The sequence below is a fragment of the Camelus dromedarius genome, chromosome 29, assembly GCF_036321535.1.
Source record: "Camelus dromedarius isolate mCamDro1 chromosome 29, mCamDro1.pat, whole genome shotgun sequence".
Taxonomy (NCBI): domain Eukaryota; kingdom Metazoa; phylum Chordata; class Mammalia; order Artiodactyla; family Camelidae; genus Camelus; species Camelus dromedarius.
In genome coordinates, this window is record NC_087464.1 from 20,538,555 (window position 1) to 20,554,557 (window position 16,003).

General features: G+C 43.5%; 1 protein-coding gene and 1 long non-coding RNA gene across 2 annotated transcripts in view; one reads left to right on the forward strand and one right to left on the reverse strand.

Annotated features, from left to right (window-relative positions):
* Positions 1-393: 393 nt before the first annotated feature.
* ANKRD34C (ankyrin repeat domain 34C) lies at positions 394-11,096 on the reverse strand. The gene is made up of 2 exons (XM_010983886.3): positions 10,659-11,096; positions 394-2,393 (listed from the first exon to the last, which is right to left on the reverse strand). Exon 2 carries the CDS (start codon positions 2,347-2,349, stop codon positions 739-741), a length of 1,611 nt encoding a protein of 536 aa, XP_010982188.1. The 5' UTR covers positions 2,350-2,393; positions 10,659-11,096; the 3' UTR covers positions 394-738.
* The window catches only part of LOC105092234 (uncharacterized), a 45,017-nt gene continuing 38,895 nt past the window's right edge, over positions 9,882-16,003 (forward strand). Inside the window, exon 1 of the long non-coding RNA XR_010378303.1 lies at positions 9,882-10,247. This is a non-coding gene — a long non-coding RNA (uncharacterized LOC105092234). The remainder of the gene's footprint in view (positions 10,248-16,003) is intronic.

The window sequence follows — 16,003 nt, forward strand, 5'->3', positions numbered from 1 at the left end:
AAGATCTCAACCATGCTATACTAGACGGTGCCCCGGGACACACTAAGAGCCAGCACCCCCGTGCCAGAACCTCTCTGATGGGGGAATTCTGGTTTGATTCCTCTAGATATGACACAGATACCCAGACTTAATAGCCTAAAGATTGGTTTTGAGCTTTTGCACATTCTAGCAAATGTTGAAGCCTCATTTTCTTTGTAGGCACTTTGTAGATTTATTACACATGACACACTCCAAATACCATCTTGCGATTTAAATTCTTGTTTGTTCAATGGGAAATAACCGGCGTCACTGGAATTTGGCGCAACATTGTAAAATGACTATAACTCAACAAAAAAAGTAAGCAAGTAAGTAAGTAAGTAAATAAATAAAGTTAGCCAAAAAAAAAAAAAAAAAAAAGAAAGAAAGAAAGAAAGAAAAGAAAAGAACCAGTGTCAGTAGCTTAGATCATTGTACCTGCTGTGTGACTTTCAAACTCCAAAGGTTTTCTTCCTTGGGAGAATTTTTTGGGTAATTTCCTCTCCAAAACCCCAATTATCCTGAGTGCTTTTCAAGTAGATGGATAAGAACCCAGGTGTGATTTCAGGAGGGGAGCAGCACCCTGTCTCTATGTCTTCTGAAGCAGCCACACACCAACATTGAGGGATGACGAGAATATGGAGAACTGCGCGGCTGTGTGGGTCTACATTATGGTTCTTTTCATAAGCTACATAGATTAAAAGAAACCGTCTCTAAAAGCTTCTAGGTCATGATTTCTTCAAAGTCAGACAGCTGCTTCATCTGCTCAACTTGCATAGAATGCCTTCTGAGGAGTTTCTTTTTACTTCTCAAGTCAACTCTCTTTGGTGAGCTTGGAGCCACAGGAACCATGGATTTTAAGCCACTAGCAAGTGGAGAGGAGGGTTTGCTGCTCGATCTAATATCTGGGATCGGTGGGTTCAGATTTACATTTAAAGGTGGAAGGAAGCCAGGCCTGGTCTGAGAAATTCGGTCTAGTAGCAGAGTTCCGGAACCTCGTCTTTCTAGAAGGTGGGGTGGCCTGCGGCGCGCGGAGCTGGGGGATGTGCTGGGCACAGCATCCAGGGACTCCCTGGAGCCCTGGAAGAGAGACAAGTGGGAGCTGTTGAGCTTCTTTCGATCTAAGGGTCCTTTGCCGGATTCAAGGGAGATAGAGTTGGGTGGGTCGGCTCCTGGCTGTAAATCTAAATCGTAGAAGTCATTTTCCAGCCGTCTGAGGGACACTGCATCTCTGAGAGCAGAGGGGCCAGACAGGCAGATACCACTCTTCTCTTGGTCAACAGGGAGAGTCCCTCTCCTGGCCAGACGAGGGTGGGAGGCCTGGTTTTTCTCATAGGCTGCCTTCCAGGAGGCCGGTGCCGAAGAGGCTGGAATCTTCAGGACCTGCTCTGTGACTGTGTGGAAGAGGGTGGGGTCTTTGCCGTCAATACTGTTGGTTCTGGAGAGGGGTCCCCGTTTAGGGAAGGACACGTCACTAATGCTCTTGAGGACCTCGTTGTCTGTGCTGGCACCGTGGGTCTCGTCCTGGCGCGTGGAGGCTGCCAACACAGAGGGTGCAATCAGGCCCCAGGGTTCAGACTGGAGCCTCTTCAGTTGGGGCAAACGGGCCCTTTTGAGGTTCCCGACTTTCCTAGTGGGTGACCCGGGTTCAATAAGAGCCTTAGAGGTGTTGCAACCACCCTGGATTGGATGCCCTGATTGGAGGCTGAAGAAGTCGTCCTTCTCACCGGGCGGAGTGCCCAGGCCTGGGGCTTTCAGTTCAATATCGGAGGGGGATGCACACAGTGGAGGCGACTGTCTGTCTTCCTCTTTGGGTGAAGGAGGGACATTAAGATACTGTTTGGTGGTTTTGGTGCCTGAAGATGATTTATCTGTTGTGATAATAATCACCTCCTTGCCTTTGGCTTTGCAAGCATCAAGGAGATGTTTCAGTGCATCCTTGTCATCTGCATTTATTGCGTAAACCAGAGCTGAAGCCCCCGTGCGATCCTCGAGGCTGGGATCTGCTCCATTCTCCAGTAATAAGGAGACCACTTCTCCCCCAGCTCTTCTGATGCAGGCGTGGATGAGGGCAGTCTTGCCAGACTTATCCTGAATATTGGGGTCTGCCCTGTTGTCCAGCAGGTACTTCACCATCTTGGACTTGCTGATGCTTTGCTGGTCCACATGTTTGGTGATGCATGCCACCATGAGAGCCGTTTCGCCTTTGTCATTGCTTTCGTTGATATAAGCGCCCCCTTCCAAGAGGAGCCTGGTCAGCCTGAGCCTCCCCAGCCACACAGCCTTTAAAAGTGAGTTTCCATCAGTCCTTAATTCGGTGTCATCATCCATCATACTGGCTACACCTTAGAGTCTTTGAGCCACAGTGGCGATCAGACCTAGCAAGGGAAGAAAAGAGAAAAGTGTATTCTGTAGCTGATCTGAGCAGCATGGCTGTTACAGAGCCCAGTTCAGTCATGTCCCAGCCTGATCCCTAGTTCTGCCACCTTGGTCGGGTTACTTCACCATTTCTTCATCTGTAGCGTGGTGGGGGACGGGGGTGAGGGTGGTAATAGTAGCAAGCTACTATTAGTAGTCATTGTGAAGATTAAATGAGATTGCGTCTATAAAACACTTAACCACACGTGAAGCAGTTGACATAATGCCTAGCATATAGTCAGCAATAAAAATGCAAACTGTTGCTGCATGCACAGTTTGCACAATACTTATCACAAATGCAGTTTAAGAAACTTTGCTTTCTGTCTGCCGGCACCACTGAAGTCTGAGTCCCAGTGAGGAAAGGTCTGTGTCTATCTTGTTCCCTGCTGTATCTTCATCGTTCGGCAATGAGTCACACTTGCTTGGTTGCCTCCTAAAAAGCGGTTTAATGCGTTGTTGTTCTAGGTATGTATCCAAAAAACCCGTGGGAAATACACCAGAAGTTTGGTAGGATTATGGCTAGTTTTCATTTTCTTCTTTTTGCTGTATTTCCTAAAATAAACATGTATAATGATTGTAATGGGGAGAAATACTGTACAACAAAGTCAACCCAGGTTGTAGTCTCCGCGCTTCCAGCAGAGGTCAGAGTTCTCATCCTCCTCATTCAGACTCGCAGAATAGCTCAGATAATGCAGTGCTACATCCTCCCCTCTGGTTGAACAGATCTGAGGCAGAGGATGGACAGGGGATGGCTTTTTTTTTTTTTTTTTTTTTGCTTCCGAATATTAGGAAATAAAACTCACACCAGAGCTTTCCCTGCTGAGGTTTGTCAAACCTGGGTTTTCTGCTTTGGTTCTCCCTGTGTCAGTTACCTAATTCCTGGACTCAGAGCCTCCAAACTGGCTGTTGGTCAAGAGGTCTTCAATGAATAAGGACAAATGGTTCTTCTAGAATGGATGCCCCGCCAGCCCCAGGTCCCTCTCTGGCCTAGGTCTCTGCCAGCATGGCTCCTCCACATGGATTTTTTGTCCCTCAGGCTCCCACTGAGCAGATGTCACCACACCTGAGTTTTCCTTCTCCTCTGATGCACCTCATCCTTCCTCCGACCCCCACTACCATGAGCAGTTACTGGTCAATTTACATTCCTCTAGTAAATAGGAACTCAAAAGTTTGTCTTGGCTGAAGTTGAGAGATGGAGATATATGTATGTGTGTGTATATATATATCCTTTTTAAACATTTAGTACATGAATAAATACTTGCTATTTTTTTAAAAAAGCCCAAATCCCACTTAAGAATATAAAAAAAGGGGATTTCCTTTACAAACCCCCAGCCCTTCTTGAAGCCACTCTTCAGAAGTAACTGTGGTTAACAGACTAGAGTGTATCTTTCTGCTTCAGATCATTTTTCCACTTCTTCCAAATGCATTGGTCAGTAACTCCATCTCAGTCTGATCTTTGCTGCGGTTGTGTTTACGTGTTCCTATGCGATTTTCTGTTAAATCACTGCCATCCAAGGGCACACTATGTGATTAGATACATTCACAAAAAGTTTGTTTCTGTCTCTTCAACTCTACACTTCTTTCTTCAGTCTCCTGATTTTCTCTCTCCCTCTCTCTCTGTCTCTCTCTCTGTGATATGGCCTTTCTCTCTGTTCGCTTCCTGTCATTGTAACTCTTCTGTGGTCCTTCATATGACCATCTTATTAAAGTTCTATGTGTTGATAAGCTTGTTAGTCCCCAAGCTCTGGACCCTTAAGGCAGAATTTTCAAGGACTAAATGAAGAAAAGGGAACAGGCAATGAAAACAGACTGTTGCCCGTGCCATCCAAGGGGCCCTCTGTCTCCTGGACATATCTCTTCAGCATCCTGCTCTCCTATTCCTGTTCTCTTCACAGAACCACCTATCTTGAAGTCTGGTTGTTTCTCAAATGCCCCACATTTTATTTTTCTTCCTTGTAGCACTATTCATGTTTCTAACTCTAAGACCTCCCTGCTCTTCTTTAATTATTCATCATCCCTCAAGTCTCAGCTCCAGTGTGACTTCCTTTCTAATCAAGAGAAAAAAATCACTCAAGATCCAAGGGGGAGAGTTGAATAAAATGACAACTGACTCATACCCAGACTATATAAAGAACTCCTACAAATCACTTCCTCTAAAAGAGGATACACACATGGCCAGCAAGCACAGAAGAAGGTGCTCAGCCTCATTAGTAATCAAGGAAAATCAAATTAAAGCACGACGAGATACCATCATACCCTCCCGCATGGCTAAAATTAGACCGACAGCACCAAGGGTGGATGAAGCAGGGAGCGTCGGGAACATGCTGGTGGAGGCATAAGCTGGTTCCCCTAAACTGATGCCCGCACTCTGACCCAGGAGTTCCATGCCTGAGTTTAGACGTGTGGTAGATTGAACAGCATGGCCACAAAGTCCTCCCATCCCAGCATGCACACACCACCTGCAATACAATATTGCCTCTCCTCCCATCAGGAGGAGGAGTCGGCATATGATTTGCTTTGACCGATAAAGTGTGGCAGAACTCACTTTGTGTGACATTCAAAGCAAGGCCAGGCCTCAGTGACCCCTGCAGCTTTAAGATTTGCTCTCTTGGAACCCAGCTGCCGTGTAAAGAAGTCTGGGGTGTCCTATCAGGAAGGACATGTAGCAGTACGGCCAACAGCCCCAGCGAACATCAGAGTGTGCATGAAGCCATCTCGGACCAGCCAATCCCCAGATGAATGCAGCTGCATGAGGGAACCCAGACAAGGCCAGCAGAAGTTCCCAGAGGCTGGTCCAAGTTGCAGAAATAGGAGCAAATAAGTGATTATTGTTTTAAGCCACTATTTTGGGATGATTTGTTCACAGCAATAGATGACTGTTAAATATGTGTAGGAAAACATATACAAAAATGGTCCCAGCAGCACAATTCATAAAAAGTAAAAACTAGAAACAACCCATTAATAAGAAAATAGATAAACTATAGTATATTTTGTATTCATACACTAAAATACTATACATCATCTTTGCATTCTCTCTCTCTCTCTTTCTCTGTCTCTTTCTCTCTTTCACACATGCACACACACACACCCATACTAAAAGAGAATAATGGATACTGCCTCCCCTCGGTTCAACTTTCTCAATTGGAGCATTGATCTCATTAATCAGCTGGGTCAGCCTCCTCCCCAGAACTCCGAGCCCCTTGAGGCAGGAAATCTGTCTTTTTTCTCCCTCATCAGCTGTGTGATTATTCGAAAGTAAGATAAAGGAAAATATGGAGGAAGGCAGGAAGAGAAAAAGGAAAAGAAGATGGGGAGGAGATGTGGATGGATAATTGGGTTTTCTTCCTATGTTCTATGTGGTGCGAATCCCATAGCTCTGGACTCCCTCAAAGTCAAGGGAGGGAGGGATGGAGGCAGGTAGGGAGAAAAAGAAGAAAGGAAAGGTGGGAAGAGGATGGTATATCAAGGAGATGCTTCTGTCCCTCCACTTGGAATCAGTGGCCACCTCGTCCCCTGAGCTCAAGCTTGTCCCCAGTCAACTCTGCTCCAGCTCCCTCAGAGAGAGCAGATGGAGGCACAGCGTCCGAGTTGTTCTCTGAGGTCTGGAATGTCTAGCCCATCTATAGATATAACATTCTCTGTCCACAGTGAGCTATTTTTCAGGTTGTCTATAACCTTTTTTCTTTTTTTCACTGCGGGCCTCCCAACTGAAATTCCTTGAACGATGAAAGTACAAGAGCTATATGCGAAGACAGAATCAGATCCTTACCTCATTCTTGCAGCCCAGGTAAAATGCGCTGCCTTAACATTGTCTGTTGGTGCACTGCATTTGTCTTACACTTTTCATGTCAAGAATATAGGTTTAAAAGATTGTAGTTCACGTGGCTGGTTGACAAGAGCCTTGCAGATTACACCAGGCTCACTTTACGCATCATCCCAGATTTATGTAGCCCTGTCTACTTCCCCGTCGCAGGGGGTCGGCCACTCGCCTTACTCCCTTGCCTGAGTGGCCTTAGCAAGGTGTATAGACTTGGTCTAAGCCTATAGCAAGGTCTTAGAGTCAGGTCACTGCTGCAAATGGCCAAGCCCCACACCTGGTTTCAGCTGACCAGGAGAAACTGACTATTGGCAAGACAAGATCACTCAGCTCAGAAGTGTGGGGGAATTAACCCTTTGTAGAGCAAATATTGACCAGTGGGAAGTGGGAAATAGATGTCAGGTAAAGTCTTTTCCCTTTCTTTTTCTAATAGTCTGTTTTCGGTAGGTTTAAACCATTTTGGTGGGATGCAATGGACTGTACAACTTCCATAAGACTGAGCAATCAAGTGCACTTGTCACCAAGCCGTGAATAGCTCAGTCATGTAGCCCCTGTATTTGCTCTTCCCCTCTCCTTGCCCCAGGTTTCGTTTCCCCTTATTCCTACTTCCCAGGGTTTTGTAACCCAATGCAGTGTTAATATGTATGTTTTTGCCCCAGGCTGCTATCAGCTGCCTTCCCTGAAGCAGCAAATATCCCCTTCAAGAAGACCTCTCTCCCACTTAACAGATTAAGAAGCTGAAGCCAAGAGTGAAGAATTGGCTTGCCCACGGTCATTCAGAGATGAGTGGGTGACTCTTCTGAGATTGTCATAGCTCACAGTGACCCCTTCTCTCTGACATCTATCCCCTACACAGTGTGCAGCTTTGATAGGTGAGTCTGTACTGTTTGACCTGCCCCGCGTGCACAGCTGACTCGACCCCGGGTGGAATTTGAAACTGAGACTGAGAAATAGCAGTTATCTTGGGCTGTTTGTAGGGACTGGAATGTTAGGAACTCTGGGGATAAGGCTGCATCTGGTGGGTGGCCGTGTGCAGAGGAAGCAGAAAAGCTGATGTGCACAGGGAGGGGAGTGAAGAAAACACACTGAGAAGCTGAGATGAGAGGTGGAAAGAGTCGCCTCCCTCTGCAGAGCTTCAGCTCCCTCTGTGGTCTGTGAACACTCTAGAAGCCATGCTTCTGTTTATGATAGCTTGAATTAATTTTTATTACTTGTAATAGGGCAAACCGTCAGTAAAACACTGGCATTACTTGCTGACTCATTCACTCACATATTCACCATCAAACACTCCATGTATCTACTCCATGCTAGGCATTGAGGACAAAGAAACCTAGGGAGTTCAGGATTGGAAGGATGACATTGGAGGCTGGAGGTCACTGAGGAGCCTCTGAGAGATGAAAAGGGTCAGGACCGCCAACATGAGGAGGTTATAAAAGAATCAAGCTGGAGAGTTGTTTGAAAGGTGGAAGTGGAAGTCTTAGACATTTGAAGCTGAGAGAAGTGATCTTGTTCAATCTTTCTCAGTTTAGAAGTAGGAAATTTAAAGAGAGAGACTGAGTCTTTAATGTCACTGAACCCAGGCCCTTTCATTCCCATGCCTTCCCAGACCTGTAGTCTGATTCGTGTAGAACAAGATTGCATAGTAATGCGCTGAGGGCTAAGTGTGGTTCATAGTTATGTATTGCTTGACTAAATAGTGCTTTAACTTTTTAAAAAGAATTTGAATGTTTTAAGATGTCATTGTCCAGTTTGACAAATGCCCTACCATTCTCTGTAGTCTGACAACTGGGCCAGTTCACACATTCAGGTTACTTCCCTGGCCTGTGTAGGTATGTGGGTTTATGACACTATAACAGTAAAAATACAAGGATACAAGTCACAATGCTGCACTGTTCTTTCCATCACTTCCTAGTTTCTTACCTCTGTAGGTTTGTTAGGAGGCTCAAATGAACTAATGGATGTAGAAGCCCTTTTTATAAACTTTAAAGTATCATGTGTTTGTGTGAACCATTATAAAAAACTGACAGTTATTCCAGTGCAGATAAAATACCTTTTGTTTCATCTCCACTTTCTTGAGTTACATTGGCATTGGATTTCCAGTTAAACTTCCCTTGTTTGGCACAATGGTAAATCATTCATAGGGCTGAGGCATTGCATTTGGTTTCAAAACTTCTCATATTAGACCTAGTGAAAAATTATGCAAAAGGGGAGGCGCAACAGATTCCTGCAAACATCTACAAAGTTTCTCATATCCCTATGTAAGGGACCGGATATATATTTTGTTGTACTTTGTAACCCAGAACAAGTTTCTCAGGCTTACTAATATGCATATTTTATGTTCATCTTGTTTCTGGCTATGCCTTAATCTTGTTTCTTCTCTATTTTCTCGACTGCTTCTAATATATATATATAAATCTGGCATCTTGTGGATCTTTATAAATTGCTTTAAATTCTTTGTGGAGCAAAATAGAATATAATCAATGAATATTTATTAGGTTGACTCATATGAAGTTACTGTTTTCATAGATAAAAATGGTCAAAAAACATCAGTTTCACATGGTCCAAGCTGATATTTACAGTGCTTATCTAAATATATTTTTGTGCTGTAATTGCTCCGTATTCCAAGCTCTTGAGGATGCACCAGTCATGGTGGAAGGATTATAGGATAAGACCTGGATTTTTTTTTTAATTTTATTGTTTAGGTAGGGGTGGGTAACTAGGTTTATTTATTTTAATGGAGGTACTGGGGGTTGAACCCAGTGCTAAGCATGCACTCTACCACTGAGTTATACCCTCCCCCCAAGACCTGGATTCTAATCTCAGCTCTGCTACTAGGTAGCTGAGTAATGGTGCAAGCATCGTTTTGCCAAATGAATAGAACTCCAGTTCTGCCTTACAAGATTGTTAAAAGGATCAAATGACAGGCAATATGTGAACACTCTCTACAAAGTCCTATAAAAATCCTAGGAGTTATTATGTTGAATTAAACTTACCTAGAATCCCACCTCTGAGCCTTGCTCCCCGTCATGCCCAGTGCCACGAGTGTTCATTACCAATCCTTTTTCTCTTCTTCCTGCTCCCTCCTTTCTCACCTCTGCCACCCAACTACAATTCAAAGTTTGCTGAGTCGATCTCTTTGACCACCCTCCCCTCACACTTCTGCAGGGAAGAAGGGTGAAGCATTAAAGGGAAGCATTATTACCCTAATTTTACAGATATGGAGCCTGAAGTTCAGACACCTTAAGTAATTTTGCCCAAGAGCACACTTTGTAAGTGGTACAGCTTTGCTTCAAACTCTGTTCCTCTGATCCCAAGTTCAGAGCACTTTCACAGTGAGAATTCTGCTCAGGCTTATCTCCCAACGACTGCAGCCTGGAGTGGAGTTTAAGAACACAGCTATACCATTTGATGGTTGTATAAACTGGAACAAGTTACTCCGCCTCTGGCTTCAGTTTTCTCATCTGTAAAATGGGGATAATGGCAGAAAAGTTTGTGGTGTACTGTAACAATAACTTATGTACAGCGCTTAGCACAGGGCCTTGGCACGTGGAAAACGCTCAGTAAATGTTAAATTCTGAAGGACTTGGGTACATCTTTCAAAATCCAGAAGGCCACACTATTCAGTTGTAGTATTTGCGGAAGCTTGGGGGATATCTTTATACTCCGCCTCTTCCTTCTGCAGTCACGGGAAGCAGTTAGAAGCAGATCAGAAACCGAGGTCCACGTTTGCTTCTGCGATTCGAGAATTCTTTCTCTGGCTCTGGGGGCGGCACTAGGCAGTCGCCCTCAGCACAGAGCCGCGGTGGCCTGGGGCGAAGGAGCCAGGGTCCCTTGCGCTCACCCGGCGCCGCGCGCGCGGCTTTGGTGGGCTCTGTCCGAGGTGCTGAACGCTGTGGGCTCGGGGCGCGCCGGCAGCGTGTGCGAGCGTCCATTGTTGCCAGTGTCTGGGCATCTTCGTGGAGAAGGCCGAGGATAGGGGTTAGGTGAAACCAGGACGGTAAGTGCTTCCCCCATCATTTCTCTAAAATGCTTAGATTTATACGCTTTACGATTTATTGCACATTTTCAGAATCCTAACCTCTCACCTCCCGTTCCTGATATGCAAAAAGTGGACTTTTGCTCCCCCTTCAGTCCCTGCAGAAATTCAGACGCCGATCACCTAGCCCTGCTCCGTAACCATTTCCTACAAAAATTCAGCCCCCTACGCATCTCATCCCCACGCGTCAATGCAAAAATAAAAAATCTTAAATTCATCTTCCACTCCCGTCTCCCACAATTTCCTGTGATAAAAGCAGACTCTCTCCTACCAGCCTCCCACTCATGCCTGTAGCTAAACTGCGTGGATTTACTTCTTGGGAGATGGAGGTCCCACCCAGGTGATCAGTGGAGACCCCTGGGGTGCGCTTACCTGACGGGGACGCTCACCAAGGGAGGCCACCTGGGTCCAGGACTGGGTCATTACTCCAAAAGCAAAGTCAGGGGGTGCCTGACATCCCTGCCTGAGGCTGTGAGTTGGCTTTCCAGGCTGAACCAGCGCCGGGAGCTGGGGTTACCCGAGGCCTCGCGGGTCCTGTTGAGTGACTTGCCCAGAACTTCTTTAAGATTTATAAATAAAGCGTCTGCGTCAGTTCCTTCGAATCACTCCTTGCTCCGTCAAGTTTCAGTGGGAACAGGGTTTTTTTGTTTTTTGTTTTTTTTAAAGAGAAAGAAAGAAGCATGAAAGATAGGAATTGTCCCCAGTTCTGGTTTGCAGCTCTCCTGCGCAACCCCAACCCTCCAGATCCTTCTTCGGCTCCACCGGCTGACGAGGCACTGCTGCCCGCTGGCGCCTGAGAGCATCCCTCCAGCCCTGGCGCAAGCGGTTGTGTGGGTGTCTGTGCTGGGGAGGAAGGAGAAAGGAGGGGGCAGCGGGGGTGGGGAAGTGCCTACCTGCAGCTGCAGACAGAGGCTCCGGCCACCCAGCCCGCTCATCCCCAGCGCTTAAGGGATTAGACTCGCTTAACAACTTAGTTTGAACCTCTTGGAGCCCCAGAGGTGGGTGCAGATGGGGCGCAGGAGAAGTGAGAGGACGCTCCCAAAGTCTGACACTGCTCCTAGACCAGGGTAGGGATTTGAACTCCAGTCTCCTTTGCTCTCTTCGCGGCTCTGCCTTCCTCTGGTTTCCGTCATGAAACACCCTCGGATCTCAGAGTGTCTGTCCACAGTATGGGAAGGAGAGGGAGAGAAGAGGGGGCGACTGTGACGGAAAGACTTGAGGGGGATCTGATTATCGCAGACAAACTGTTGGATTCCATTCCAACTCCATCCTTTAGCCCACCTACTTACTACTTGTTCCCAGGACTTCCTGGGGAGCCACTCACCAACAATTTTTGTTTCCTCTATAACAAAAGTAATTCATGGCTTGTATAGGATTCAAAGCACATGGCATTATAAATTAGAAAGCAAATGCCCCACCTCTGCCTAGCCTGGCGGAGTTCTTCCACTATTAGTCCGTTCTCCAGAGGTTACCTGCATCTTCAAACCACAAACCCACTGATATATATTATCTAGATATATATACACACATAGTTCTATTTTCCAAAAAAAAAGTCCTACTTCTTCTTGAGTCAGTTTTAGCCATTTACATTTTCCTAGAAAATTGTCCATCTCATTTACAATTTCACATTCACAGGCACAAAGTTACAACCAGTATTATCTTATAATGTTTGCTCTTCTCTGAAACTATGTCCCTTTTTCATTCTTAATATTGTTTATTTGTATTTTCTCCCTTCCTATGCCCAGTTTTTTTTTTTTTACTAAATTTGCCTAAGCTTTATCAATTTTATTGATCTTTTAAAAATATATATATTGTTCTGTAATATGGCTTTATCACTTAGTGTCTCCATAGTATTACCTATGGAAATGTTTTCACATAGCGCTCGTTATTTGTGAGCACTGAATAGTATTTGAGGGGGGGTCTTTCTCTCTAAAACAGTTTCACAGTTTGTGTGCTCAAATCTGTAAGTCTTATCTTTCCTGGCTTCTAGATTTCCTGTCTTGCTTGGGGAGATGGCAGAGTCACAAGAATAGTTGCTTAAATATTCTAGTTAGAACTTTGTAATAGTTGTTGTTAATAGTGCTGTTGTTTAGATCATCAATTCATCTGAAAATTTGTACATAGGATAAGGTAAGGATTTGATAAAGGTGAGAAGCCTTTATCTCAACATCAAATCTGAATAGTCCATCCTCCTCTTACTGATTCAAAGTGCACCCTTAATTATACCACACATATATCCCCCCAACAAACTCTATTTGGTCAATATATGTTCTTTTATAAAAATTCACTCCCAGATTGGAATTATTTATTTTAGGGCTTTTGGGGGACATCTGTATTAAGAAAATTATTTCCTTTTTCCTTTTTTGGGGATGGTGGGGTTCTCGTTCAGATTTGATACCAGGTTATGCTAACTTTCTAGGATGATTTTGAGAACATCCTGGTCTTTCCTACACATTGGTATTTTTAAATTATCAAGGTATCTATCTGCTCACTGATGACATAATAGAATGCATCTGTAAAACAATGTGGGCTTGATGGATTTTAGAAGGCTAGATCTTTCATTATCTTTTGAAAGTTATTGGTAAGTAATGGAGTATTCATTTTCTGATTCTTCTTTTGTCAGTTTATACTGGGTGATTTATATTTGCTTAGAAAGGAAGTGCATCTCATTTACATTTTTAAATTTATCAGCATGAAGTTACAAATAGTACTGCCTTATAATTTTTCATCTCCTATGAATTGTCCTTATATCTCTTGTTTATTCCCAATCTTATTGTGCTTTCCCTCTGTTATTTTTGGTGTTTATAGCTAATGTTATTTTGCTGTGGTTAAATTATACGATCTACATGGTTTCCATTTTGTGGCCTATTAAATGACCAACTCAAACAGTGTTTTTCCTCATACTCAATGAAGAGGAAAAAAATGTGCCTTATTTGTTTTTGGATACAAACAACACACATCCACCTGTAGAGTTAATTACCGATTACTACCCTCTATATCTTTATTTTATACTCCAAGGCAGTAAAGCATATTGGTTAAGAGCACAGACTCTGAAGTCAGATTACCTGGATTTAAATCCTAACTCAGCCCACCTACCAGCCATGGGATCTCTAGTGAGCCACTAAACCACTCTGTGCCTCAATTTCCACGTCCATAAAATTGAGTTCATTATAGTATCTACTTCACAGGACTGGGATGGGAGACAGCTGAGTTAACATATGTAAAATGTTTAGTGCAGTGCCTGGTAGGGAGTAGGCACTATGTATGTCTTAACTGTGTTTGTCCACCTGATCTATTAATGTTTAAATTAAATTGCTTAGTCTCCAGGATGCTTGAATTCATTTATTCAGGAAATGTTTATTGAGTCAAGGCTCAGTGATGTGATCTGCATGCCTTTGCATGCTGGAGATTCCACTGTGAACAAGAAAGACAAGCTTTCTCCCTTCATGGAGGAACCTTCTAAAGATCAATATTTGTCAGCTTCTCTTGTGTGTGTGTGTGTGTGTGTGTGTGTGTGTGTGTGTGTGTGTGTGTGTGTGTGTGAATCAGTGCTCTGCTGTTCCATGCCACCCATTTCATACAAGAGAATATGAGGCAAAGGTCTTTTGCAACCTACTCCAAGTCTGCCTTCTGGTGATTTTGCAGCCACTTCCCCAGAGATGCACCTTATATGCTAGACGCACGGGATTAATAACAATAATAATTAGTTTTAAAATAATAATTGCTAATAGTAACAATAACAGTTTTTGCCTTCTAGCCAATAGTTGAGCAAGTTGGATTTATTACTTGTTGCAGCAAGGGCGAACACACACCACGGGGAAGCACGGAGCATCTCAGTAAGAAGGTCTTAGAAAGAATGTGTTGTAGGATTTGGGCTTGGTTTGGAAGATCTGGGGAGAATTCGCTACACTCTTAGAAGAGAATCGTATCCCATGGTGTTCTGACACCACAAAGGTCCTTGGTGCTGTGGTTCCCTACGCACTCTGGGTTTTTATTGTTGTTGTTGTTGTTGTTTTTTTATTTTATTGAGATACAATTGACTTGTAGCATTATATTCATTTCAGGTGTATAACATAATGATTTGACATTTGTATATATTGTGATATAATCACCATAATAAGTCCGGTTAACGTCATCACCATACATCATTAAACAAAATTTTCTGTGTATGGGATGAAGAGTTTTAAGATTTACTCTCTTAGCAACTTTCAAATATACAACACAGTATTATTAACTATAGTCCCCATGCTGTACATGACATCTCCTTGACTTTTATTTTATAGCTGGGAGTTTGTACTTTTTAACCCCCTTCTCCCATTTCACCTACCCCCAAAGCCCTCCCCACCTCTGGTAACCACCAGTCTGTACTCTTTTTTAAGCCAAGGAAATACAGTGTTTATTTCCCATTCCTGAGCAATTTCCCTGCACAGAATATATTATTTCAGTCAGTTATTGTCCATAAGGGAGAGAATGACAGCCTCAGAGGTGAGCACTGAGCTCTTTAGCTAGAGCTGTTAGAGAGGAGCCTTAAGAATTCTTTGATTCATTGTCTCCACACAGATTGGGATGCTCAGTTCTAGAATGGTGAGGTAGTTTCCCAAAATTACCCAGCAAATTAGTACCAGGGCTGCCCCAGGTCTCGGGGGACCAACATTGTGGGACTGGATGTGATCCAGACTATTATAAATTTTTAAATAACTTTTACTGGGTTGTTATTACAGTGTGTTGCAGGTATAGTCTAGAAAATAAGATTAGATACAGATTCATTCTTCCAGTCCTTTTAGTCCACCTTTTAATTAAAAAAAGAAATTCCTTTCAAGTCTTTTCACTGCACATTTAAATCAGTTAGAGATGCCTTTTGCTGCAAGTAACAGAAAAGTGCATGTAAACAAAGGGATTTGTTTTCTTCCATAACAAAATGTCTGAAGGTAGGCGGTGGCTAATGATGGATCGGAAGCTCAAAACTTTCAGAACTAGCGGTGATACTGGTGGCCTTTCCCTTGAGTGTACTGGAAGGCTGCTGACGGCTCCAGCCATAACATCCACTTTCCAGACAGGAAGACTGTGAAGATGTGGAGCCAGTCCCATCTGTCCCTTTTATCAGAAGAGCACACCTTCCCCAGCAGTACAGCTCACAGCCGATTCACCTTGACTCTTTTTTTTTTTTAACATTTTTTTATTGGTTTATAATTATTTCACAATGTTGTATCAAATTCCAGTGTAGAGCACAGTTTTTCAGTTATACATGAACATATATATATTCATTGTCACATTTTTTTCTCCGTGGGCTACCATAAGATCTTGTATATATTTCCCTGTGCTATACCGTATATTCTTGTTTATCTATTCGCCTTGACTCTTTCTATTAGAAATCAGTCATTTGCAAGAGATGTTGGGGAAACAGAAAACAAGAGTGCTATGGCTGGCTTAGACCAAGAAATGACTCCTTTCCTTGCTCTGGTCTGATGCCACCCCAAAGAAAATAGAATTTTGTTAGCCAGAAAGTAAATAAAAAATGCATAATGTGACCATTACACTGCTTGTTGTTAAAAACTTGGAAAATGCAGATGAGCAAGAAAGAGTCTATATATATTATAATATATAATATAAACACAATTTTACAAAACTAGAATTAAACTATAGAGTATATTGTATGTACCCTGCATCCTTTCTTTTATTCCTCAAGAATAATCAGCTGTAAGGCTATCAATTTAGAT